Source organism: Aquila chrysaetos, chromosome 9 (genome assembly GCF_900496995.4).
Source record: "Aquila chrysaetos chrysaetos chromosome 9, bAquChr1.4, whole genome shotgun sequence".
NCBI classification, from domain to species: domain Eukaryota; kingdom Metazoa; phylum Chordata; class Aves; order Accipitriformes; family Accipitridae; genus Aquila; species Aquila chrysaetos.
In genome coordinates this window covers 23,620,705-23,647,027 of record NC_044012.1, presented here as the reverse complement: position 1 = coordinate 23,647,027, position 26,323 = coordinate 23,620,705, and the positions used below count along the sequence as shown (strand labels likewise).

The 26,323-nt window shown below is 50.1% G+C and overlaps 2 protein-coding genes across 12 annotated transcripts in view; one reads left to right on the top strand and one right to left on the bottom strand.

The window, feature by feature from the left end:
* The window catches only part of KIFC3 (kinesin family member C3), a 24,495-nt gene extending 18,641 nt beyond the window's left edge, over positions 1-5,854 (top strand). For 5 of the 6 annotated variants that reach the window (XM_030026696.2, XM_030026699.2, XM_030026700.2 and 2 more), the window contains 11 exons: positions 64-194; positions 290-401; positions 668-849; positions 937-1,041; positions 1,302-1,432; positions 2,122-2,245; positions 2,698-2,827; positions 2,943-3,172; positions 3,846-3,980; positions 4,336-4,444; positions 5,002-5,854. In XM_030026696.2, the coding sequence (XP_029882556.1) occupies positions 64-194; positions 290-401; positions 668-849; positions 937-1,041; positions 1,302-1,432; positions 2,122-2,245; positions 2,698-2,827; positions 2,943-3,172; positions 3,846-3,980; positions 4,336-4,444; positions 5,002-5,027 (1,415 nt within the window). In that variant the 3' untranslated portion in view covers positions 5,028-5,854. Of the gene's footprint in view, positions 1-63; positions 195-289; positions 402-667; positions 850-936; positions 1,042-1,301; positions 1,433-2,121; positions 2,246-2,697; positions 2,828-2,942; positions 3,173-3,845; positions 3,981-4,335; positions 4,445-4,755; positions 4,785-5,001 lie in introns of all 6 variants that reach the window. The other variant, XM_030026698.2, reaches the window with a different exon arrangement.
* On the bottom strand, positions 5,587-26,323 carry KATNB1 (katanin regulatory subunit B1). Of its 6 annotated transcripts, none has more exons than XR_005933156.1 (21): positions 26,011-26,273; positions 25,656-25,845; positions 22,850-22,980; positions 20,582-20,699; positions 18,673-18,773; positions 18,091-18,132; positions 17,322-17,405; positions 16,204-16,319; positions 15,060-15,131; positions 14,644-14,794; positions 14,023-14,210; positions 13,766-13,899; positions 12,884-12,934; positions 12,633-12,709; positions 11,848-11,967; positions 10,726-10,875; positions 10,313-10,389; positions 9,820-9,894; positions 8,965-9,081; positions 7,484-8,367; positions 5,587-6,067 (listed from the first exon to the last, which is right to left on the bottom strand). XR_005933156.1 is itself a non-coding variant. In XM_030026712.2 (21 exons), exons 4-21 carry the CDS (start codon positions 22,850-22,852, stop codon positions 8,235-8,237), a joined length of 1,809 nt encoding a protein of 602 aa, XP_029882572.1. In that variant the 5' UTR covers positions 22,853-22,980; positions 23,317-23,484; positions 25,656-25,845; positions 26,011-26,272; the 3' UTR covers positions 7,363-8,234. The 6 variants fall into 6 exon arrangements, 5 of the variants coding, with proteins under 5 accessions (XP_029882572.1, XP_029882569.1, XP_029882570.1 ...); XM_030026712.2 differs by lacking the exon at positions 5,587-6,067 and adding an exon at positions 23,317-23,484 and having other exon boundaries at positions 7,363-8,367; positions 26,011-26,272; XM_030026709.2 differs by lacking the exons at positions 5,587-6,067; positions 26,011-26,273 and adding an exon at positions 26,307-26,323 and having other exon boundaries at positions 7,363-8,367.

Genomic DNA, 26,323 nt, shown 5'->3' with positions numbered 1-26,323 from the left:
GGGTCACCTGGCTGGTGCTGGGGGGCTGTGCTACCTGCCCCTCACCCTGCCTCGTGCCTGCAGGTGTCCGGACCAACCTGCTGACGCTGCAGCCGGCACTGCGCACCCTCACCCACGACTACAACAGCCTGAAGCGTCAGGTCCGCGATTTCCCCCTGCTCCTCCAGGAGACCCTGCGGAGCGCCAGGGCCGAGGTGAGCCCCTTGGGACCGCTACCCCGGCTCCCCGCTGTGTGGGGTGGGGATGCTGTGAAGGTCGCTGAGCCGCTGCTCTCCATCCACCCCCGCAGATCGGCCAGGCCATCGAGGAGGTGCACAGCACCAACCGGGAGCTGCTGCGCAAGTACCGGCGGGAGCTGCAGCTCCGCAAGAAGTGTCACAACGAGCTGGTGCGGCTGAAAGGTGAGCGAGGAGGGTGGCGGGTCCCATTGCGGGAGAGTATGTCCCCGAGGGGTGGGGCAGGAGGGACAGGGGAGCATCACTCTGCTGCACCCCAGCACCATGACTTGGGTGCTCCGCATCCCCATGAGATGCTTGGGTCGGTGATGGGATGCTTCAGTCGGCAGCAAGCTGCAGCGTTCAGCCCACCCGGTGTTTGACGGTGACCGAGGGTGGCAGCAGGATGCACCGGGGCTGACACTGTCCTTGCATCCCACCCCCCCTCCAAGGAAACATCCGTGTTTTTGGGCGAGTCCGCCCCATCACAAAGGAGGATGGCGAGGGCCCGGAGGCGGCCAACGCGGTGACCTTCGACGCCGATGATGATGCCGTCCTGCATCTCCTGCACAAGGGGAAGCAGGTGTCCTTCGAGCTGGATAAGGTCTTCCCCCCACAAGCATCCCAGGAGGAGGTGGGTTCTGCCATCCACGCTGCTGCATGAAGGGGGGATGCAGCCACCTTCTCCTGACACTCCCCGGTCCACCCCCACCCTCTCCAGGTGTTTCAGGAGGTTCAAGCCCTGGTCACCTCCTGCATCGACGGCTACAACGTCTGCATCTTCGCCTACGGGCAGACGGGGGCAGGAAAAACCTACACGATGGAGGTAAATTTGCCTGGCTTTGCTTCCCTCTTCTTCCTTGGCTTCCCATTCTGTGGTGCCCAGTCTTGGCAACCTCCCCTAACCAGGCTGGTGGCCAGCTCGGACCCAGGGTGCACCAGTGATGGTCACTGCTGCTCTCAAGGGGTTTGTGCAGGTCTCCACAACACTGCCCTGGGCTTTGCTCCTGCTCAGGAAAAAAAATGTAGAATAAAATGCCAGAGGGTGTTTTCTCCCACCCCCCATTAATCCCCCCAATCCATCAGGGAACAGCAGCCAACCCAGGAATCAACCAGCGAGCCCTGCAGCTCCTCTTCTCCGAGGTGCGGAGCAAGGCAGCCGACTGGGACTACGCCATCAGCGTCAGTGCTGCTGAAATTTACAACGAGGCGCTCAGGTACAGGGAAGGGGGGAAAAACTTTCTGGTGGGGCGAGCAGAGCTGCTGGGGAGCTGGCATCGGTGGGCATCACCCCATGCTGCTCTCCTCCCTGTCCTACCAGCCCTGCCCTGGCTGCACAGCTTGTTCCCAGGGCCTTGGGCGCTGGATTTGGCCATGCAAGGATTTATTTTTAATTATTTTTCAGTGCACACTGCCCTTGCAAAGCACTCTCCCTCGAGCTCCATGACTTATACAGGCTCCCAGCCCTGCCATCGCTCCTGCTTCCCTGGCCCTGATGCAGCGGCTGGGGCATCCCCCTCTCCTCCCTGCCCCTGCTCCCCCAGATGTTATATTTAGAAATAACTGACTGGGAGCTGGGAGCATGAGAAATATTTTCCTCCCCTGCCCAGCCGCAGGCAGGAGGGGGTGGGATGAGGCTGCAAGCGCATCCGTGTGGATAATGGGGACTGGGAATGGCGATAAAGAGCAGGGATGGGAGCTTGGTCTGAGCTGGGTGGGAGCGGGTACATGGGGAGCCGGAGAGCCAAGGCCTACAAATAGGATGTGCAGCATCCCCAGGAGGATACGGCTGCTCTGGCAGCCTTGGCACACAGCCCTGAGCCGTGGTGGGGATGCCGTGCCAGAGGGGAGCCAGCTCCTGTCATCCCCCCGGGGTGGGGATGGTGATGGGTACCCTTTTTCCCAGGGACTTGCTGGGGAAGGAGCCACAGGAGAAGCTGGAGATCAAGCTGTGCCCCGATGGCAGTGGGCAGCTCTACGTGCCTGGGCTGACCGAGTTCAGGGTGCAGAGCGTGGAGGACATCAACAAGGTGCGGGGAGATGGGGGGCGGTGGGAGCAGGAGGGTGGCACGATGAACTGGGGCGGGGGGGAAGTGTCGCTAGTGTGTGACCCCCCCGATTCGGGAGCATTTCTGAAGTACCGGGGAGTGACAGAGACCAAAATAGGTCCCTGGGTGCGATGTAACGGTCACTGTCCCATGGGGTGAGCCACAGGGGGTTAAAAATAAAAGTGTGGGGCCCCAGTGGCTCCCAGGGGATTAGTGGGATGCCGGCTGTCACCACAGTGCCCTGCCTGTCACCCTCTGCCTTCGGTGTGTCACCCAGGCTGAGACCTGACAGCAGTCATCACCCCGATGGACCAGGCACCTCGTTGGAGGGCTGTAGCTCAGGTTACAGCCCCGGGGGTCCCCGGGTCGTGGCAGGGGTTGTGGTGGGTTTGGGGCAGGCTGGCCTCACCCCCCACCTCCCTGGGCTCCCCCAGGTCTTTGAGTTCGGCCACGTCAACCGGGCAACGGAGTGCACCAACCTGAATGAGCACAGCTCCCGCTCCCATGCCCTCCTCATCGTCACGGTCCGTGGCCTTGACCGCAGCACGGGGCTCCGCACCACAGGTGGGTGCCAGACAGCAAGCCCCTCACCGGGGTGTCTGGGCCGCGGCATCCCCAGGGGTACGCGGGGTCAGGCACTGACGCCAGCTGGCGCGGGGCTTTGGCTGTGTGTCCCTAGGGAAGCTGAACCTGGTGGACCTGGCGGGATCGGAGCGGGTCGGGCGGTCGGGCGCAGAGGGCAGCCGGCTCCGCGAGGCGCAGCACATCAACAAGTCCCTCTCGGCATTGGGTGACGTCATTTACGCCCTGCGCTCCCGGCAAGGCCACGTGCCCTTCCGCAACTCCAAGCTGACCTACCTGCTGCAGGACTCCCTCAGCGGCGACAGCAAGACCCTCATGATGGTGCAGGTAGGGGCTGGGGACCCGGTGCCTGTCGGCATCCCCGCGGCTTGTCGGCACTGTTTTTGGGATGAGTTTGGTCCCTGCTCACCCCAGTGCTGGGGGGGGGGGGCATGTTGGAGGCAGGAGCTGGGCTGGGACCAGGGGACTGGGCTTGCCGATGGGGACATCCTCCAGTCTGCACCCACGGTGCCAGGGGCAGCTCTGTCCCCATCTCTGCACCCCAGACAAGGCCGAGGGATGGGGGGATGAACTGGGAGGTCTGCGATCCTGCCCTCCCTGCCTGCACACAGGTGCTGTCCCTATGGGCAAGGTGTCCTTGCATGTTGGCATCTCCCCATTCCCTCTCTTGCTGGGAGGATTTTATGCTCTGGCAGCTCTTCCATCCCTGCCCTGTGACCCCCGCCATGTGCTTGCCCCTGCACCGAGCCCCCTCAGGGGTGCCTGAGCCCCTGCCACCTGCTGCGGCTTTTTCCGGCTGTCCCGCGCGCCAGGGCAGTTGGTGACAGGGGATCCGGCTGGCTCAGACGCTGGCCCGGGCATGGATGGATGGGGCTATCCTGGGAGCGGCGGGTTAATAATAGCATCTCGCCGGCCCGGAGCGTTTGCCGGGGCGGGGGAGCCCTGGGGGCGTGCAGGCAGGCGGCAGGGTGACTTTCTGCCTGCTCCTGCCTGACCGCAGGTCTCCCCCGCTGAGAAAAACACCAGCGAGACGCTGTGCTCCTTGAAGTTCGCCGAGAGGGTTCGCTCAGTGGAGCTGGGTCCCGTCTCCCGCAAGGCTGAGCTGGCCTCCTGGCCCAGCCAGGAGCAGCTGGAGGTAACCGAGGGGCCGCCGCCGGTGCCCTTCCTCTTCCCCATCACCCCAGGGGGTCCCCCTGTTTTGCCCCTACATGTGGTTCCCAGGGCTGTTTGCTGTTGAGTGTCCCCTGGAGACACCTCTGTTGGGGAGCATCACCCGGCGGGATGCAGGCTGTCCCCAAGCGGTGGCATCCAGCCGATGCTGCCACCTTGCTTCTCCCAAGCCCTGTTTTGCAGCAACCCTGTGGGACCCCCAGAGCATATTTGGGCGTCCCTACCCAGGCAGGCACAATCTGCCCGTGAGCCCATCCCCATTCCTTCCCTCTGGGGACTGGCATGGGCTGACCCTGGGGCCGTGCCCCATCTCCCCCCAGGGTGACTCGCCGGGGACCGTGGCACCCTCTGGCCGGGGCCACGCGTCCCCCAGCCCGGGGCAGCTCTCCGGCCGTGCCGCCTCCATCCGCAGAAAGCTCCAGACCTCAGGTGGGTGGTGGGGCACCGTGGTCCCACTCTGCACCCCGTCTGCCTGGCCGGGGTCCCTCCATCAGAGGAGGCTCCTGCCGCCAGCCTTGTCCCAGCCAGACACTGGCAGGCAAAGCCTGTGTGGGGGAGCTAGTTGATTTGTAATCACCTCATTAACTAATGGCTAATTAGCCATCGGGAGCCTGGTTAGCACTTCCCCAAGAGCACCCCGGTGCAAAGCTGCTGTGGGCGGCTGGGGTTGTGCAGGGGGAGCGGTGATGCAGGGCAGTGGCAGTGCCCTTGGGCTGAACTTCTCTCCCCTTCGATTTCAGCCTGAATTAGGGGCAGCCAGGGCTGCCAGGTGAGTGCCTGCAGCTGGGAGCTGGTGGAGGGCTCTGCTTTGGCCCCGCTTCCCGGGCAGGGCAGGGGTGCTGGGAAGTGCCACTCGCGGGGATGCTCATGGGGATGCTTGCGGTACCAGCTCAACGCAGCACCTGCTGAAATGCCACCGGATGGGGCTGGGGCAGCAATGGCCCTGTCCCCTGCCTGGTGTGACCCACGTGTGTCTCCATCCCCAGGGAAGCTGAGGCCAGTCCCCGTGTGACAAGTGCCAGCCCTGGCACCAAACCCACTGCAGGAACCAGCCCCTCATGGTGCTACCAAGAGCTGGCTGCTGGAAGACATGAAGGCTTCGGTGCCATCCCCTTGCCCACCAGGACCCACGACCAGAGGGTGATGGCACCTCTCGCCATGAGCAGCACGGGGCTGAGCTCTCCCAGCAGCCAGACCCCTCTCTTAGCGGGGGGGGGCGGTGGTGCTGGGCAGGGATCTGCCCCCTCAGATGCTCAGCTCTGACTTATTTTTGCTGGACAGCTGTTTTTAGCCAGAGCAGGGAGCTGCTGGGTGCTCCCTCCATCTTTCCAGCTTTAACAACAGTCAAGGTATCTGTCTGGAGGGGACTTGGAGCCAGGCGAACCCCTGGACATGTCTCTGCTATCACCATGGGGCCAGCCTGGCCACAGCTCCCCCAAGACTGCATCCAGACTAGCTGCCTGATGTCTTTCGGAGCAGTGCTTCCTCCATTTTAAGCCAGAAAAAAAATCCCAGCAGCTCCTTTCCCCGTAGGTTTCTCAAGCCCTGTTGTTGCATGAAGGCACACCAGTGCCGTGCATGAGCCAAGCTGCCATTCATCGTGGTGCCAGTGCTGCCAGGGCCCTGCACCAGCTGCCCTGGCACAGAGGGAGAATGGTCGCAGGGCTGCCTGTGTTACACAGCACCAGGGTGGATTTAGCAGTCTCAAATGGAGCTATTGTAAAGTTATTTACCAGTTGTCTTGTCAAGAGAGATCACAGTGTGGTCGAGATGAAAGTGTTTGAAATATTTACCTGTTTACATGGTCTTGGAATGGAAAACAAGTTGAAAACAAACAAACCCCTCCCCCCCAAAACTCCAGCCCAAAAGCCTGTTGGATTATGTGTTGGGACAGTGGCTTGCAGGTGGGGTCAGAGGAGATGGCACTGTGCCTTGCACCGCTGAGCACCCACCCATGGGTAGGCTTCCTCCTGCCGCAAATAACCGACTGGACGATGCACTGATAGCTCCTTCCCACCGCAGCCCTCTCCTCTCACTCTTCCACAGTGTACTCTATTTAAAAAAAAAAAAAAAAGGGAAAAATAAATTTAGCCTTTTGTAAAATTAGATGTTTCTATGTATTTTAATAAGTAAAAAAAAAAAAAATCCTGTTTTGTAACAAAACTTATTTTAAATAAACTGTTAAAGCCAGTCCTCCTGCACTGCTCTTATTTCCCTGCAGCAGGTTTGAGCCCTGCTCGGAGTGGGTGCTCCCTCCCCATTGCTGCTTGCACAGCATCTCCCCACAGCTGGAAAAGCCCATTAACTTCCTCCTCCCACAAGCCTGCCAGCACAGCCCCCACCCCAGTTTGCAGCTATGGAGCTCCCTTAATTAGCAGGAGATTGAGTTGTTAAACCCTAAGTAAACCCCAGCACTGCAGCATCTTGCTTCATCTCATGCTTCTTCCAGCTCTGTGGGCTGGAGGAGCTTTTTCACACCTTGGTTGGCTCCAGGCATGGGATTATCACCAGAGAGCCCCCGGGGTGAGGCAGCAAGCAGCTGCAGTGGATGCAGGACACACATAGTGAGTTTTGGAGTGCTCACAGCAGGCAGCATCTTCAGCCCTGGTCCTGCTATGGCCTCTTGCTGCGTGAGCCACCATGAGAGCCACCTCCTCCAGAACCATGGAGCAGAGGAGCAGGATGCTCCCCTTTGGTCCTAAAACTTGACTGTGTTTGGATGAAGTATCAGCAAGGTGGGGGTTGGCTTTAGCTTTCCTGCTGGCCCCACTATACACTCCCACATCCCCAAACACCAGCACCTGGCTCAGCTCACGGAAAGAAAACCACATAGGCAAGGCACTGCCACCACACCAAGATCTGCTAGAAATTGAGCAGGGAGGAGATCTGCATCAGGCCAGGGAGAAGTACAAGCCGCAAACAATGACGTTGCTCTTTGGGCTGGGAACTACCCAGCAGAATGAAACCTCCCCCAGGGTTTCAGCAAGCCAACTGGCTACTGCTGTCTCTCCGCCTTGCCCACTGCATCCACTTACTCACTACAGCCTCCCAGCAGGGTGAGAATGGCCAGCTTCCCCATAGGACACGCAGGGACCAGAGCCCTGCTTTCCCTGGACGCTCCCAGCCAGGAGCTGCGCCAAGGTGAACGAACAGTACTTCAAGAGATTCAGGCATTTAACACAACTTTTTTTAAAAAGTTACAAATCTTTTAATAAAATTTATTATAAGTTACAGTTTCCTGGAGAACAGGCTCCAGTGTATAAAATGGGAGACAGGCTGGGAGGAGCAGGGGAAGCACCAACAGGAACCTCTTTCCCAACAGGAAAGAAGAAAGAGGGACAGAAAGGTTCTGACAGATATTTATTGGAAAAAAAAAAACCCTTTAAGAGCAGTCCAGTGGATATAGAAAGACATTAGTCCATGTCCCTCCACCCTCCCAAATCCCTACCCCCAAAGGCAAACACATACATTAAGTCCTGTTTAAGTCACATATTTTAACAGATCCAGGTAGACCTTACTTCCCAGCAACAGTCTGAAGATAATCATCTTCTGCGGCCCAGGGTGCCAGCAGGGATTTTTGAGAAGCCAAGAGACAGCCTCCTCTCGATACAGGTCCTTGGGACTACACACCAGGCAGTGGCACAGTGTCCTGGCTCATGTTTGATGAAGCAAGCCAAAAGGGCCAGTCCCACACGGCAGTTGAAGTCCCTTCTGTAGGGAAAGGGCACTCCACCCCCCAGCAGGCTTTTGTGGGGTGGATGCTGCAGTCCTCAGCATGCCACTCAAAGAGAGCGGGGCCAGTCAGCCCCAGCCCACAGAGCCAAGCAACAAGAACCGACAGCACACATGGGTGAAGGAGGGGTGACAGCAGTCTCAGAGCCCTCCCATCAGGGAAAGGCCAGCACATAGAGACAGAGCAGCTGAGAGCTCAGATGAAGAGCTGAAATGAAGCTGCTTTCCTACAGGGGCTTTGCAGGGCCCACCAACAGCCAGGTCCCCTCACACAGCACAGATGTCTCTCCACTCAGGTCCTCCATCCAGCCCGTAAGGCACCAGGACTGGGGAGGCAACCAGTCAGTGAGATTCCACTTCCCTACCGTGCTGGGGGGAGGGGGGGTTGGGGTGGAAGATGGAGACACGGAGAGAGGTGAAATCCAGCTGGGCCAAGAGCAGAGGGGAGCTTGGCCACCTGTGTTTGCGCATGAGGAGGTGATGGCTGTCACTCCAGGACAGCCATGAGGAGATGCAGTTCCCGGAAGGCACTACCATGGCGGCCACTGAGCCCAGACTTGTTCTTGACGATGTTGCTGATGTTTTTCAGCTGCTTGTAGCACAGCTTGCATTTATGGAGCCTGCAAAAAACAGACAGCAGACACAGCATGAATCCTCAGCTGCTGAAGAGATGTGCTTGTTCCTGTAGCGCCAAAGATGCAACTCAAGCAGGAGAGAAAACACAAGCCCTGCAAGTGGCCTGGAAGAGGCTGAAACATGAACATGGCTCTGCAGAAACACCATGTATTCAGCCCACATCCTGATGACACAGGAGAATGGCATCCACATAAGGGCTCTTTCACTCCTCTTCTCCCCTTTGGCAGTAAAGTCCAAGGAGGGAGGAGGTGCTGGTTTCGGAGGGCCAATTCTCAGAGCAGAGCTATCCTGTGAATAAACTGGAAATCCAGGGCCTGGCTGACAACTCATGTGTCTTGTGAGGTAGAGGGTGAAGCCACAGGGTGTTTTTACTCCTGACATAATCACACTTTGTTGAGGTATGACTCAATACACAGTGACAGAGGGAAAAGCAGTCCTTGGTCTTTTTCTCAGAGCAGGAGGGTTTGGTGTTTGCAGACAAAAGGGAAGGCATGCCCAGTCTAGTATCACGAGGAGCAAAGCTCACCCAAGAGAAAGGCTGGTTCAAAAAGGGAGCAAGTGGAGGTGAGTAAGCGCCTCACCTTTCCTCTCTGGTGATGTCCACTCCGACAGAAGGTGGTGCAGCGAGGATGTCTGTGATCAGTGGCAGGAATCTCTGGAGAATGAGTTTCAGGGAGGTGCAGCCAGTCTGCACATAACTGAAAAACAAACAGAGAATTGGGTCCCACTTGAATTTCATTCCTGTCCCCCCAGCACATAGCCCTCACTCACATCCAGTCACTGGGGATAATCTACTCAAACAACCCCCACTCCACCACATGGAACCTGATAAGGAGAGCAACAGCCAAGTACCAACACGATCTTGGTTCATGTCAAGACTGACAAAGTGAGCCCTTTTGAAAGGTCCTGGCACATACCCTGCAGAGTGGGACCTTTCTGCTCAAGAGCAGAGATGTCCTGCCGAGGGGACTTGGCAGAAGCCTCTCTCCCAGTAAGAAGGCAGAAACTCCATCTTGAGAGAGGCTGCATTTTTTTGCCACCTAATGATGAGGTTCAAAGCAGTCTTCCAAGTGACCCCAAGGCTGTTGCAGGACTTCATTCCGCTTGTCCCAAGCTGACAGTTTCATTCCCATCAGCGCGCAGAGCCCACTTGTTTCACATCGATTTGACCCCTCCTGGCTGCCAGAGCTGCTTTCAGTCCAACACACCTACGCCAAATCTCAACATCCTGCTCTTCTTGCCCGTGCATACTTTCCATATCTTTTCCCACACACACTTGGCAGCTCCATTGCTCTTTTCCAGGCATCGTATCGGCATTATACTGCATCTGCTGTGATTTTTCAGGATTTTCTTTCAGCTACAAAATACCCAGTGGAGCTCTCCTATGAATATCCACACCTTGTCCCTCAAGCACATCCATGTTCTTGGGGCCTCACCTTTCATATTTACTTTGGAGTAGTTTTTCTATCTGCGGCAGGATAATAGTACACAAATCCAGCTTCCAGAGAGACCTGAAAAGAAAAGGACATGTTCTGAGACCAGAGACTGAGACTTTACAAGGCTGAGTAGACACAAATAATGCTTTCTGAAAAAAAAAATCCAGGCAGCGACACTCAAGTTTACTGAGCAAGTTCACTGACTCCCCCTTGTGATAGAAAGCAGCAGGTTCTGACATATTTTATTGATTCTCAGCACAATCACTTTATGAAGCCCCAAGACTTCGATTTTCCTTGCGAGAAATCATTTGCCTACAGAAAAGGCCCCATACAACTCCAGCAGTTACCAGCACTGCAGACTTGAAGATCTGACTACGAGCACATACATGCATTTCACGCTGCCATGGCCACGAGGCAGCTACAATGCAGCGCTCCCAATACCCAGCCAGATGGTTCTTGGGTATCCCAGGGGCTGCCCCCACCCAGGACTCACGCTTTTTGGTTGACAATATTCAAGAGGTCCACAACAACAGACAGATCGTTGATCGCCACTGCAGAGTCCACAGAGTTCTGAGAGAGAAGGGGAAGAAGTCATCATCTATTACAAAGCTCAAACTGGCTAGGCTAATGCAATTAATATCAAGGGCCACTTTTCAAAAACAAGGTAGAGGAAACATTGAGTTGGCTAGGGAAGAGAAGATAACTCTCGCATGAGAAAGTTTTCTCCACATTTCTTTGTGACCATTCAACTGCAGGTGGGACACAGCAGCACTCTGAGGTGCACCCCTGGGGATAAAAGCTGTGACACCCTGCAATTTGTGTGAGAGGCAGAATCAGCCCCAGACAAGCCAAAAGAGCTGCTCAGCTGCTCCCCTCATGAGCCTCAAGTATTCTCCATATCCTTGCCTTGATGTCACCAGTGCTCCATACAGCCCGCACAGTGTCCAGATTCTTGTGGCGGCTGGTGAGCACCACACACATGGTCTCATGGCCTTTCCTGATCTGGGACATGGCTTCCTCATCCACGAGCTCGGTCTGGCTTTGGTTTTTCACAGCCTGAAAGTACAGACACCAACAGAGCAGCAATAATAGAGCAGGATGGCACAGAAGGGTAGGAGCTTTCTCTGGCCTAGGTGAGAGCTGATTTTGGCATACAGAGCGCCAGTCAATACCAACTTCCTTGCAGATTGTTTTAAAAGCATTTTGAAATGGAAATGCTCAATTTGTTCTGATTTTACTTGCTACATCAATCACAAACATGTTTGGAGCTTTGGAAAAACTCTCAAAATTAAAAAAACGTAAATTAAAAGTAAGTTTTCAAAACCAATATATTTTGATTAAGAAATGACTTCATGTAAACCCTTTTTTTTAATGTGAAGCATTCATCTGAAATCGGCAAATTTTATTACAAAACATAAATGTTACACAATTATTAGGCTGTCAATTTGCCCAAGCCATGCTGGAACCACTACTTCCTTTGTTCACATTCAGGGTTTGGGATCATCAGGATGCTCTGGTCCTTCCCCCTTTTTGGGACAGGGAATACCATCCCAAGAGAAGCCAGAGGCCTCCAAGATGCAAGAGGCAAAGATTCCTGTGAAATAATTATGTATGTGTAATGGTAGACACCAATTTTCTAAATGAATCACTGTCTAGCATGTGGAATTGTTCAGCATCTCTGTCTCATCCCTCGCTCTCTGCTTTGATAACACATTCTTCGTGAGCATGGATCAAGGTTGCTGTGTTTGCATCAGCCTGCTGTCATTCACAATGGGGCTGGGTCCAGCAATCCTGAGGTGATAATTCCACAGGAACTGCAAGTCAAAGCAGTTGGGAGGCAGGAGAGTAAGCTGGCAGGGGAAGCACCAAGTAAGCAGAAGGAAAGCAGGAGGTAACATGTTCTTATTCAATACGGAGGACTGCAGGCTGCAGAAAGCACCTAAGACAGTTCTGCACCTCAGGGGACCCCCCTTTCTGATGCCACCTAATACAGACACTGGCTGGAAACTTTTGTCCAGAGATACTTACTGGTAGAAAGTCAGAGGCCTTCAGGCCAATGGGCTCATTCCTGGCTGCAGGAATCACCGACGGCTCTGTTCTGGTCAAAGGAGTTGAGGAGGCAATCGGTGGCCTCTGAACTGGATCAGGCTGCAGGAGAAATCGGATAAAAGCTCTAGCAGCAACAGTCTGGCCCTAGTCTGATGTTCTTCTTTTCCCGACCCACCTTCCTCTCACAGCAGTGTCCTAATGCACAAGCAGTCTCCAGTTTGCTAGCATAGTTTAAGACCCAATAAAGTATCTCTCAGGTACACCCCAAGATGTAACTGAGGTTTGCAGAGAACATGGAGATGCCCCAGCAGAAGTGCCAAGTGCTGTCATTGTTACCAGCATCTAAAATTAGGGCAATGGGCCATGGCCAGCCTGAAGGCTAAGACAGAATTCTAAAGAAGCCAGTATAATGTATCGTGGCCCATCGGCTGCTTGCGATTTTGGCAACAAAATAGCCTCAGTTCAAGCACTTGCAGAAATCTGGCACTTGGTTCTCTTCAGAGTGCCCCAATTTTGAGATGCAAGGAGAAACACCACTGCAAGTGTGAGAAGCAAACAAAAGCAATGGAGCCATCACCTGTTGGAGGACTGACCTTCAATTCTACTGCTCAGGCAAGACACATGGCAGGACAAAGACTGGAGCTGCACTTCTACTGCTCTTCAGTAAAGGAATCAGCTTGATCAGAAATTATAGTGTCTCCAGCACTCACATATCTTTCACAGCGGGAGCGTGAACAGCTATTAAGAGATCATACAGTACGTACAAGTTCTTGCTTTGGCGATGGGGTCTGGACATCTGCAGCTTGGCTGGGTTTCACTGCTTCCTTTGCAGTTACAGGATCTACCAAGATGGAAAGAAGTGGGAAAGCAGAAACTGACTATTCCTTTCAAGGGAATTTGAGAGCAAAGGTTCTATATAGCTAGACTACAGGTAGTCATTTCTGCAGACATGCAACTCTCCCTCTTTTGAGGGCCATTAACCTCATTACCACCAAGAGGCCATTTTCATACTCACCATCCTCCGGAGGGGCTGGAAAGGGCTCGTTGTTTCGAGGAGGAGTTCGACCTACAGAAAGAGAGGAAAAAAAAAAATAAACAAACAAACGAGGGAGCATCTAAGGCTACAGATTAGCAATAAGTCAACCTTGGAGCTGGGAGATCTCCAGCAACTCCACAGATTAGGGTAATCAGTGATACAGCAACCAGAGTTATCTCCTTTAGACCTTGATGCTATTGTTGAGTTTAGTCAAAGGCTTTCAGCCTTCATGGATGGGAGGGACAAAACTGTCCCATGTAGTTCATTGCTGCTGTAGAGGTGTGAAGCACAAGAAAAGGCATTGTCACAACAAATTATTTTAGAAAAAAATCACCTCCCACTAAAGTGATTTATGGAAGTAAATCAAAATAATGACTATTAATTCCTTAGAAAGATTATCTCATTTTTCTCATTTACATAAAGATGAGATACAGGCATTGGCACTGTGCCTCCTAAACAACAATCTCTGCTTTAACAAAACATTTTGTCCTTCCTTCTTTAATGGAGGCTGCTGATTTTATACATATCAAAATTCTAAGCTAATAAAGATCCTGTCACACAGTAGTCCTTCCGAATCAGGACAGGAAGGCAGCGTGCTTACAATGGAGCTCTGCATTCTGAGCCAGGCTTTGACCAGACATCACTGCACCCTAGTAAAGGTGCCACCTTTCAGCAGTTCACCGACATGATCTGTAGTTCAGTGTCCAAGCACAGAATATTAAAGAAAAGTTTTCTAAACTCTCCCAGTCACAGGTGAAGCCTCTATTACAGTAAGCCAAAGCTCATTTCTACCAAACCAGCTTAGCGCCTACAGCTCTAATCCAAACACCACTCAAAAGCACAATAAACCCTGGTACTCACAGATAGCGTTCTTGGGCTGAAAGATCTCTTTGTAATCCTCCGGGTTCTGGATCTCAGCCTTTGATTCCTTCTCATCCCGGTCATCTTCACTGCTGGGACTGCGCCTCTCACTCTCTGAGTTGTGCTTCACTCTGCTGTGGAAAAAGAGATGCTGTCAGGGCAAGCCATATGGACTCTTTCAGAGAGAGCGAGAGCACTAAGCTCCTTGCACATTTCCTTAAAATCTTGAAATTCAACAAGCCAGCAGATCCCCTTACCTTTGTGCCTTGCTGCAGCTAGTTGAGGGCCTGTCATAGATGCGGCGAAGGGAGGACCCTGTGGGGGTAGGTGGCACAAAAGGCTCATCATCCCTGATCAGCCCATGAGGAATAGAATCCGACTTTGTCACTCTGCTGAGATCCACAACGAAGGAAGAGACTGTGCTTTGCGCAAAGGAAACTCCTATCTGCAGAGGCAAAAGGTCAAGGTAATTCACCAGGGATCAGGGTGCACACCTGCCTTTTTGAGCATAGGCATGACGGAGTGACCCTGAGCAACCGTGCTTGAGAATTTCTCAGTTAAGTGCTTTGGCTTTTTCAATTCGAAGCTGCCAATGTTTTATGAAAGGCTATGATAAAACTTTTGCCAAGCATAGTTTCTAAATACTGATCAAACCAAGCCCCAGTCCTTTCCTCCAGAAGGCCAAGAGAGACGAAGTGGAGGACAAGGCTGCTGAAAGCAAAAGCACACAAGCTCTGTCTAAGTGCTGGGCACATTGCAAGCCCTGGCCACTTATAGTCTGACACGAGCTTAAAGGTCAGAAGGCCTGCAAGGAGGCAGGAGGATTTTATCTCGTGTTTTGCAGCCACCTCCCCCAGTCCCAAGGAGCAGTGGCTTACCAGCTGGTTGTTGCAGATAGATAAGTCGGCGACTTTTCCCCAGTTCACCAAGACCACATCAAAACAGCGCTCTGGCTCCCAGCCGTACACACGCAGCGAATCCTGGAAGCCACTATACAAGCAGCAGCCATCTGGGTTGAAGAGCACACACCTGGGAGGAAGGCAGGTGGAGAATTAGGCCCAGCTTTCCAACCTTGCTCAGTCCCACAAGGACCCCAGGGCTGTATCTCTGACTTCACTGAACACCTCCAGCCCCGTCCCTAACAATGAACCCACTGATCTGGTGTTCACTTGGTGGGCCTGTGCAATGTCTCCAGCAGCCCAAACTTCTCCCCAGTAAAGTCTCTTCCAGGAAATCCTCCCTTCACCCCCACTTTAGTCTCTGCCTAGTACACTGCAGTAGAAATTTGATATACCTGACAGGACTAGCCTCTTCTTCAATACAGCTCACAACTTGAAACTTCTCCAAGTCCCAGAACCGAACAGTCCTGTACACAAAACAGAACAAAAATCAGAGAATCAAGAATCATTTAGGTTGGAAAAGATCTTTAAGATCATCAAGTCCAACTGTAAATTTAACACTGCCAAGTCCACCACTAAACCGTGTCCCTAAGCACCACATCTACACGTCTTCTAAATACCTCCAGGGATGGCAACTCCACCACTTCCCTGGGCAGCCTGTTCCAGTGCTTGACAACCCTTTTGGTGAAGAAATTTTTCCTAATATCCAATCTAAACCTCCCTTGGTGCAACCTGAGGCCCTTTCCTCTCGCCCTATCGCTTGTTACTTGGGAGAAGAGACCGACCCCCACATCACTACAACCTCCTTTCAGGTAGTTGTAGAGAGTGATGAGGTCTTGCCTCAGCCTCCTTTTCTCCAGGCTAAACAACCCCAGTTCCCTCAGCTGCTCCTCACAGGACTTGTTCTCCAGACCCTTCACCAGCTTCATTGCTCTTCTCTGGACACGTTCCAGCACCTCAATGTCTTTCTTGTAGCGAGCGGCCCAAAACCAAACACAGCATTCAAGGTGTGGCCTCACCAGTGCCAAGTATGGGGGGGACACTCATCCCTCTAGAAATCTGCTGTAGGACCCAGTATTGAAATAATATACTAATAGCTAGAATGACTTTTGCTGTTGCGCACATATGGTGAACCTACACAGAAGGCTAGTCTAGCTAAGATCCATAAATCCAGCCACAGATACTTAGAAGCTCTGGATATGCATAGGTATTTAGAGCTGACCAGAGCTAAGAGGACACCCTGCTAGCTGAGCAGGGCTGCTTGCTGTTCAGATAGGATGTCAGCTGGATTAGTGAGATGTTTGAGGCTATTGCATTGTTTTCTAGTATGGCAGAAGGTGCCATCAATTTTGGATGAGAAGGCAAGATCTCCATGTTCTGCGCATCACAGATTTGACGTGCTGCTGGCTAGATGTCAGGCTCTTGCAATGGCAGTTGTGAGTTGTGTAACATTCCTATTTTCTATGTTCCTAAAAGGGAGAGCATCAGGAAAAAGAACTGACATATACTATTCCCTTCTTTCTCCCTTCTCTTACATACCTGTCAGAGCTGCCAGAAGCCAAAAGGTATTCATTAGGGTGGAATTCAACAACATTTACTGGGCCGGTATGTCCTGTAAACTCATACATTATCTTCCCAGCAGCCAGATCCCAGAGCTGGAAGAAGGAAAAAACAGAGAGACTCTTGAAAAGATTTAATGTTAGAGAATTCCAATACACTTCGGATTTCCTTGTACTGGCAACCTTCTAAGACTTCTTCCTCTCCAAGAACAGATCAAGTTTGTCAAAGAAAGCAATGATCAGGGAAGGAGTACCGTCCCAGTCACTTAAGGCTGCATTTTTTTCTTTTTTTCTTCTTTTTTTTTTTTTTTTCTGGCATGCTCTTTTAAATTTTTCATTTAGTTTTAATTCCTAGTTTGTCCCCTAGAAGCTTCTGGTATATATTTAGAGACTGGGATAAAATACAGCAGTTCCACCTGTCCCCACAGATTAAATCTCAAAAGTGAACAAACAAAAATCCAAAAGCTCTGAATCCCTTCACAATTCATTCTTCCTGTGCTCTAGTCTCCACTGAAAAAAAGAGTGAAATGACTGATCAGTTTATTTCGTATGAAACTCAAAACAAAAATCAGTCCTTCGCCCACATTCCTCCATACCACATCTGAAACAACTGAAGTCACTGCTTCAGTCAATAATTCCTTCTCTTGCTCTGCTCAGTCCTGACAGCAATTTTCAGACTGATAATCATGTGCAGTGTGTATGATAACACACTCCTACTGAGTTAACTGAGCGGAGCCAGAAATTGGTATGGTGAAGCAACGTGCTGTGGACAACACATTCTGTAACACTTACGGAGACAACCGAGGCCAATGTTCAGGTATCACAACTCTACCACTATCAAAACTTGAACCTTCATGTGCATAGAGCCAACGTGTCTGTTGAATAAGTGTATTTCAACATGTGCAGCTCTTTTCTGTATGTTGTGGGCCACTGGACATGATCCTCAAACAGACTGGTACCTGCAAAGCCACAGGGCTCAGACCACTGCCTAATGCAATAAAGGTGTTTATGAGCAAATACTGGTAATGCCTGGTAAAAAGACGATCCCAGCATTCCTATGTGCCACAAGCACATAAGGAGAGTGTCACAATAAATTACCTTTACAGTGTGATCATCAGCAGCAGAGGCCAACCATTTCCCATCAGGACTAAAGCGGAGACATCGAACTGCTTCTGTGTGACCCTGAAATGAGAAAAACCAATTTTTTTTTTTTTTTTCCTCCTTCCTTTAGAGGGAATTCTGGCTTTTATCTTTCAATCCTATAAAATAAAATAAAACCAAGTAACTGTTTCACAAAGTCCACAGCTTGCAGAATGCTAAACACTACACTGAAGGGCTACAGTCATCCACACTAAATGCATGTAATCTCTCTCATCTAGAGATTTCTGGCATCAGTTTAAGTATGGTAAATACATATCTGGTTTAATAAGAATCAATTTTAAATTACACAGATTTATGGGTGGTCAGACAGAAGTGCTGTGCCTTTAAGTTGGTTTCTAAATTAAATTAATATACAGCAAGTTCTTTGGGTAGAAAAAGGCCCCAAGAATAGAACCACCTCGGTGCAGAGGGGACTTGCATGGCAATATCAGCCACAGTATAAAGAAACACTCATGGATGCTCTCCATGCCCCACTGAAGCCAACCAGACTATAGTACATTAACTCCTATGATATCCATTTCATATTCCCATACATTTCACAGAGGCCTGCAGAGGTTTGCCAGGCCACTTCACAGATCATGCAAATCATATTTTCATACTGGAAAACCATGAAGTTAATTGTACATAATCACTTTAAGGTTTTCTCACAAGTCCTTGACAGGAATCTTTCTCCCCTCTTCACCTGAAAGCCAATGAAGCATTTTACCTTGTACCTGAAGACACAGCCTTTTCTTCTTACATCCCAGAGCTACAGGGAAGAAAAGCAAACAAAAGATATGCTTAGAGCAATATGTGGGGAGCTCAAGAGTCCCATCAGAACAAGAGCTCTCCCTGTCACCAAGCTGATCGACACTGCAGAATGAAAACACTGAAGGGGTTGTTGAACCCCTGTTTCCTTCAGGGGTATTTCCTAACCTAATTCCCCAAGTAAGAATCACTTCTGTAAGGTATTTCTTACTACAGAAGCTCAGTTCCTACAGTCAAATACCAGCCTGATGAAGCAGATGCAATCCATAGCAATCAGGACCTCTGTACTTGCCGACACCAGGTCTCGGCTGGGACCTTACTCAGAGACACATTCCACAACAGAGGAGTCACACTCATGAGCCACCACTGTGAAAATACATGCACAAATTTCACAAGCACTTGCAAATACACCTGCCCACACACATGGAAATGATGATGTACAGCATCTACCAACAGCTTGGCACAAAACATGTTCTGGCACTCTTCAAAACAAAGATGCTGCAAGTAAAGAGGGTAATCTCTAGGGGAAGCTGGGTTTTACCTTAATGTTTGTGTCCAAAGAGCCAGATGCCACAAAGCTTCCAAAAGGATGGAAATCAAGGCTGCAGATATTCGCTTTGTGACCAAGTAAGGTACGAAGAACTGGGAAAAGGAGAAGCAGAGGAGGGAGAAAGAAAGAATAGGGAGCAAATATTTAGTAGTCCGTTTTCCCCAGACACCATGCAGAAGTTTAATCATACTATCCACACCATAAAGCACATGCTAATACAATGCAGATTAGACACGTTACATATTGTTTATTCATCTGTATACATTATTTTATGGAAATGTTTCTGACTTTACCCTTGCAATGCAAAGAAACAGCAATAGAGGGCCCATGTTCAATGATTCTAAGGAAAGTCCTGTCCTTAGGTGTGTAAACTATGATTAAAACTCCAAAGGTCTCCATTCTGAAAATAAAACTAAAAAGCCACACTTTGAGGCAGCTGTCAGGCAGTGTATCTTTCCACTTGTTACCAAGAGAACAAAATGGAGAGGAGGGAGGAACAGTTTTAGCCAGCAAGTGAAAGGGACATTTGATTGCCTGCATGGTTCACCTTGCAGCTATTAGACAGACCCTTTCCTGGGACTCTGCACCCCCATCCAGGCACAAACCTGACTTCACCTCTTGGGTACCAATATTCGCCCTGGATTCCTTCAATTGCCCCTTGCAAGAAGCATCCCAAAGACCGGGAAAGGACACTTGGGAAGCATGAGACAAACAAACGATCACAGTGTTTCAGCAAGTCATTAACCAAGTAACATCCCTTGTAATTCTGGAAACCAGAAAGGACCAGTAGAACTGGTACATCATATCTCTGAAAGCAGACACAAATGCAGAACTCAACTTCGAGGAAGAAAAATTGCTCAGATAACAACACGGGCAATCTCTCTCTATCATCTGTCATCTGGAACAGTCTGATGATTCCCCGGGCAGAAATTAGCTCTTAAGCCAGACCTGGAGTGGTCATTTGCACAGACACTGGCACATAGGTCTCCTGTTAAATTCAGCAAGATCAGTTTCTCTCCACTGGTAGAGTCAAACTATTTTATAACTGAACTGATTCTAACTGTCTGAATGACAGAAGTGCTTTTTATTATTTATGCCACCTGCTGTTCACCACCTTAGCTCAGCCAGTGTAAGTCTATTTTCATTACACATTCTTTCTATGCACAAGTAGCAACCTATGAGAAATATTCAGTCATTTTATGGTATTCCTGCTGGAATGCACTCAAGTGATTCATGATACCTTTGCAAACTTATTCTAGGATTTGAGAAAAATGCAATAAATAAAGAATGACTCAACAGTTGGCCTTTAAAGGGTCAGAGCTTGATGAGTTCATAGCTTTTACGATTTATTGAAAATTAGGTGTTTGTCTATTTATATGGTCATGCAAGAGCAGAAGAGGAGAAAAATCACTTGAGGAAAGAAAGAAAAGTTAGAACCTAAAAAGGAGAACAAGAGGTCAGCAAGTGGGGGATTCCTGGACTTGTGCAGATCCTAATATACTTTAAACTTCCAATCTGATTTTAGATCCTTTTATTAAGGTTGACAATTTTCAGCTGAGACACTGAATACAAATTCTATATGCCCAGTTACTCTATACATGCATGGAACCTGATCTGGAATATAGATTTCAGCACACTTGGGTCAAAACCTAGAAACTAGTTCCTCAAATCAATCTCCACAATACATGTACAAATTTCTGCTCGAGCATACATACACAGCTCTACAGTCTCAGTAGGAAGTGCATAAAAGCCCTCCAAGAGGGATGGAAATCAAGATGAAAGCAATGCCAGGCTCCTGTTCCTTCTTAAGCTGGGAACCTTCTGGGTCAGCATAGATATTAAGCATAAGGATACTCCAAAAAGCATGCATTAACAGAAGTGAAAACTCATGGAAACATACTTTTGGCAGCTTCCAGGTCCCAAACTCGAATGGACCCTGACTGGGACCCTGCAACGATAAGCTCCTCATTCGTATTGATCTGTAGGCTCTCAATGGGCGTTGTATGGCCCGTCAAGCTCTGCAAAGAAAACCATGAGTCACAATTAACAGCTACTGACACAGCCCTGTCCACAGTGGCATTGTCCATACCCGATTGGTAACAGAAGTATGTAGCCATGAGTTGGGACCACCTGGTTGTGCCACTGGTCCTTTTTCCTCATCAGCTACCAGTACGGTAGAGCGTCCTAAAGACCATCACTGCATATAGCACTGTGCACGTATCTTCCATGTTATCCCACTTTCTGGGGCACACTGACTAATTTTTAAAGGATGCATCAACAGAGACATGGGTAGTTAAACATTAGGTGTGGATGTGGTGTGTCAACCAGACAAGGTTGACACATGCTTTACATTATAAAAATTACGCTGTGCAAGCACAACAGCACCATGTTTGCTCTAAATGGGTCACGTAGGTGTCATGAACCGGTTACAAAATCAAAGCAAAAGCAAAAGCAGGACTACTTCGAAACCTTCACATAAGCAAGGAGCCATACGTTGCTGCCAGCAATGGGTGTCACAGTGATAACGTGGTGCTATTACTGAAGTATTAACTTGAGGCATAAGGTAGTAATTCACATGTATGGAGTTTCTTTCACCCTTGAGCACCTAAAAGCTTACAAATTACATAAGTATTTTGAAAAAGCCAGTATTTAATTAAAACATAAGAATATTTAAAACTAGCTCTAGAAAACCAATACCACTATTGCAGAGTTTTTGCTTGTCGATTAAGCAATATTCCATGCTTTACTCCATCCTCAAACAGGTCTTTTTAAATAGCTAAGCTAGCTCTGTGCGCCCCACACACGTTCAGAGGCTGGGAACACCAGTTGAAAGCTGCCTGCTCTGATGGGGCTTTCTTAGGATTTCATGTGCAACTGAAATCCTCTACATACTCTACAGCTGCAACTGTCACTGCTTAGTGAGAAACAGAGCTCAAACTTGAACCAAGTTGCAATGCTACTTGAAAAGTTCCTCTTCTCCCTCTTCCCCAACACGTAAACATCTGGAATCCTAACAATATAAACACAAAAGATGAATTTCAGAGGACAAAACATACAGCACAATCCCAAAAATCAAGATTCTTTTGGTATACAAGAATTGCAGAAGTCCTCAGCAGCTCCAGTCAGTCTCTGCCTCTCAGAAACACTAGCTTCTAACATCTGTGATTCCCAGGAAGCGCAGGAGAGCTACAGCTCTCTGCTCCCACTGAAAGGGTACGGAGATATTTAGTCCTTCAACCTTCCTCATTGTGGAAGGCAATACTCTGGTTTCAAACGACTGTCATGCCACCACCAATGGCCTGGAAAGACACAACTTAACTATGCTATGCAAGAAGCACAACACTACCAAAGGTGAGCAACAACTTTTGCACCCATTTCAACCTCTTTATACAGTAAATAAATGGAAAAATAAAGTACACACATTCTCCTTTTAGCCTTTTTGGTCCTACTTTCCCGATTTCTTCCTCACAAGGTTCACAATGGCTAGCAAAATGCCTTCCGTAACACAACATTACTGTGTGTTAATTAAACTAACGACAAGGGACACTTGCTAAAGATGGTTTTCCACAACACCCACTCAAAGCAAAAGTGATGCAGGACAGACATCTGTAAATATATTTATGGTGCGCTTTAGTGGTCACTACTGGGGTAACCCCACTCTTTGTAACACACTGCACCCAGCGTTACTCTTCCCCAGCCTACAGGTAAGTTAGCAAACTGTTCTGACAAACTTTGTGCTGACAGTTAGTGACTGTGGGACAGGTGGGTACGCATCCTGCTGGGGATGTTTCCTGCTGTGAGGGCAAACTCCAACGTATAAAACTGGCCCCTGCATCTTGCACTATAAAACTAGCTGATCTTGTACAAAACTCTGCATTTAATTATTTGTAGCCTGGTAACAGAAGGCACAATGTTCATTATCTGAGCAAGCACTGGCCCGGCTGAAGCAGCCAGCCATCCCAGATTCTCTCCGGACCAGTGGTCTCACCAGTTACCAAATTCTGTCCCTATCTTTAGCTAGAATCCAGTCACCCAGCTTTGTGTTGGTAAACTCTATTCACAAGTCTGACAGGCTACAAGCCAGTAATCTTTCCCCTCATTCCCCACCCTCCATACCTCAGAATTAATATTCCCATCCCCCAAAAGTTGAAAACAGGCCTGTTCTTACCATGATGCAGTTGGGCTTGTTAACTGACCATATGTTGACCCGACAGTCATCTCCTCCAGTTGCCAGCAGCCGGCCTGAACTTTTTCCCAGGACTAGTGAGGACACATTGCTGCTGTGAGCCGTGATCTCTTCTGCACAAAACAAAGCAAACTGTTATTACAGAGTAGTATAACAATTTTCATCCCATTCCTCCCAAAGGACTAAAAAAAATACTCTTCCTCCAGAAAAACTTTCCAGTTTCCACTGGACAAACTGCAGCAGCCCACTGTTCAGATAAGAAGTCACGCTATTATCTTGCTCAAAACAGTCTTTCTTGGCTCTGCCTGCTGTACTTAAGACATTTGCTGACCAAGCTTCACAACTCCAGTGCTCATGTGGCTTACAAAAAGCATCTTCTCTCACTAGCAGCTCAGTAGCTTTTAAAGATTTGCTCAGCTGTGGCAATGTGCTCACAGAAGCTGTGTTACCTTCAGTACCCGGGTGGGTCTCAGAAAGCCAAGCTGTCCAAGAAGCTGCAATAACATGCAGCAGCCAGAGTCACCTAGCGAAAGGCTGGTTAATCCCGTTTTAGAAAGCAGCAGCAGACTGTCCAACCTGAGAGGAACTGGCAGATTAGCAGCAGTACAGTTTGTTACCTTACACAGAAAAAAAGTCAGACTCAGCAGCAGGGATAGGTGGAGCTCCCTTCTCTGAGCTTTGGCAGAGGCTTTGCTACATTCCCACTATGTAACACCAGTGAAACTTAGCAATACAAAGTGTGAAACTGTGACAAAGGAAGGGTGAATATATATCCGAAAGCGCACAAAACAACAAATGCAATTGATGCTAAAAGACTGTTAAACTGGGGGCTGAGGCAAAGCTCTGATACTGAGAGGGCTTTGCAATGACAGAACTCCAAGGAAGCCTCATCATAAAGAAACAAGTTTGGGGCAAAAGAGAAACCAAATGAGCATCTTTGCTTAGATATCTAATTTTCACTACAGATTTTTAAATCCACTCAAATTTTTGGCAGGGGCTTTGTGGCAGATGTATTTACCAATTTCTTCCTCTTACAGTTCTCTTCTTTGAAAGTTCATGGGATTTGCACACCTAATAGTTACGAAACTTGTTTATAAAAAGGCTAGGTAGCAATCAATTCAGCTTTCCTTCAGATTGTTTTGGTGGGAGAAGCAATTTGACCATTTTACACGCAACACTAATCCAAAAGGATATTAGACGGCTGCAATAGCAATTACAGGTACTTTGATCTCAAGCTCTCAGAGTGCTTTTTTGAAAGCAAAACTGCGCAACTTTCACTTTAGCTGGAGAAACACCTTTCAAATTACAAAGGTAACTGGACCACAAATTACATGAGAAGAGCAAATCTGAAAATATGCTTGTATTGTGTCAAAAGACCCATCTTCCATATGACAATGCTAAAGTAAAGTACGTATGTATACACACACTTTAAGGTAACAAACAGTACAATTAGTATTAATAGACCAACTCGCTAGTTAAAATTGAAAGGATAGATGCTGAGCATTGCTGGTGAAATAAGTGCATCAGCAGCTCCACTTTTTTCCCTCCTCTTGATTTCATTCTTAATAATATATTGTGAGTTTAAAAGTCATTGCTGAAGCATTCAAGCCTCTTTTCATAAAAGGCGGGTTATAACCTGACGCCAGCCTCGGCCAGATAGCCTCATCTGCTCCCCCAGGGAAGTGCCAATTTCCTTAAACCCACAAACTTTTTTTTTTTTTTAAATGAAGCATTCGTCACCAGATATCAACCACCAGCTCGGTAATACGAAGCTCCTAATTAGCATCACTGGAACATTTCCAATATTTGGAACGCCTCTTGCTCTAAAGAGGATGCTAAGATGGGGCAGAGCCTAGCAAAAATGAAGATCAAGAACAACTGCCCACTTAAAGAGAATGGAGATTGATCGACTTCCAACTTTTCTTATAAATAGAGTTTGAGGGATGGGAAGATAACACAGCAAACTGGCTTTCTGCTCAAAAAGATATGAAATTACTAAGTCAGTTATCTCAGCTCCCTTACTGTGTTAGCAGTCAAGGATACTGTATTTCTGCTAGCCATTTTCTAGACCCCAAATCACTGGTCTAAAGCTCGCACTTCTGAATAACTGATCACTTCCCACTGCTTCTGAGCATTCCTCAACAGCGCCTGTGAAATTACTCATCAGTGACCAGGGAAGCAGCTAGAAATTGAGAGTTGGCAACTGTTTACTGCTCCTTCTGAGGAAAAACAACGGACGTAAAAGCAGCAGATTCTTGCTGTCTCTTGCAAAGCAATTTCAAGAGAATGAGACCTACAGGCCCTGCAAAGATCACCTCATCCCTCCTGCAGCAAAGAGCTCAGCGCACCTCCTGTAACAAGTGAGCAGCAATGAAGGGCAACCCCAAATGGGCTAACCTGACACCAAGGGAACTCTTCGCTGCAGCCTCGGCTCCGAAGGGGGGTTTCCATCACCCCCTTTCTTGTTCTTGTGCTACATGAGAGTCACGTGGGGTTAGCTAGAAATTTAGGATAGCATTACAGCAACTAATACAAAAAAAACCAGGCCATGACCCTTTGACAATCGCAATGACAAGGCCCTACGCTATCCCACTATGCTGCCATGTTTTCAAAAAGGATTTCTGGGAGCTAAAAATTATACAGTCAGCAACGTGGAAAGAGGGCCGGGGCACCCACACCCCAGGCAGGGATTAGCTGGCTCCTATCACAAACCACCCCTTCCACCCCCCCCTTCCAGCCGGGGAAACTCCTCTGCCCTCTCTCGGGAGAGCAGCCCGGCGACACTCACGCAGCTTCCACGCCGTCTTAGTGGTGACAGCCACGGCCATGTCTCACTCCGCGCGGCGTCTCTCCGACGGGCAGGGCAGAAGCGCCTTCCTCCTCCCGGCGAGGCTCCGCCGCCCGGCCCTGCCCGGGCCGCCTCTCCGCCGGCGCGTCCTACCGCCGCCGGGCCATCCACCCGAGCTTCCCCGGCCGCCCTGGAGGCAAAAACAAAAAAATAAACGAACCGCCGGCCGGGGTTACGGCGAGGGCCCCGTCACCCTGGGCCGAGGAGCGGGGAAGGCCGCGCAAGGCGGCGGCGGGCAGGGGGCGGGGGCCCAGCCCGCCGCCCGGCCCGGCGGCAGCGCGGGGCGAGGCCTCACCGCTGATGACCATCACGGTAGCGACGGGCCAGCGGGGAGCCCCGCGGGCGGTACCGGGAGAGGGGGGGCGGGGGCGGGCGGGAAAGCGCTCCTCGGGCCGCCGCAGCCTCAGCGGGTGATGAGGAGCAGCGGGCAGCGCCCGGAGCTGCCGAGGGGACGCTTGAACGTTGGTGGCGGCGCTCGACGGGGCCCCCCCGGCCGCCCCGGCTCTACCGGCGGCGGCGGCTCCGACCCCCCTCCCCCCCCCAACCCCGGCGGCGGCGCCGCCACCTGACAACCGGCCCCTCACAACAAACCTCGGCCGCGCCCCGCC

What these genes read in the sequence shown, in the direction of transcription:
- KATNB1 (XM_030026709.2), bottom strand. Translation starts at nt 25,695, where the DNA reads ATGGCCGTGGCTGTCACCACTAAGACGGCGTGGAAGCTGC. An exon ending in GGACCTGGAAGCTGCCAAAA is followed by an intron (nt 18,774 to 20,581) that starts GTATGTTTCCAT and finishes TCCTTTTCCCAG; the next exon opens with TTCTTCGTACCTTACTTGGT. An exon ending in CTTTGGACACAAACATTAAG is followed by an intron (nt 18,133 to 18,672) that starts GTAAAACCCAGC and finishes TCTTCCCTGTAG; the next exon opens with CTCTGGGATGTAAGAAGAAA.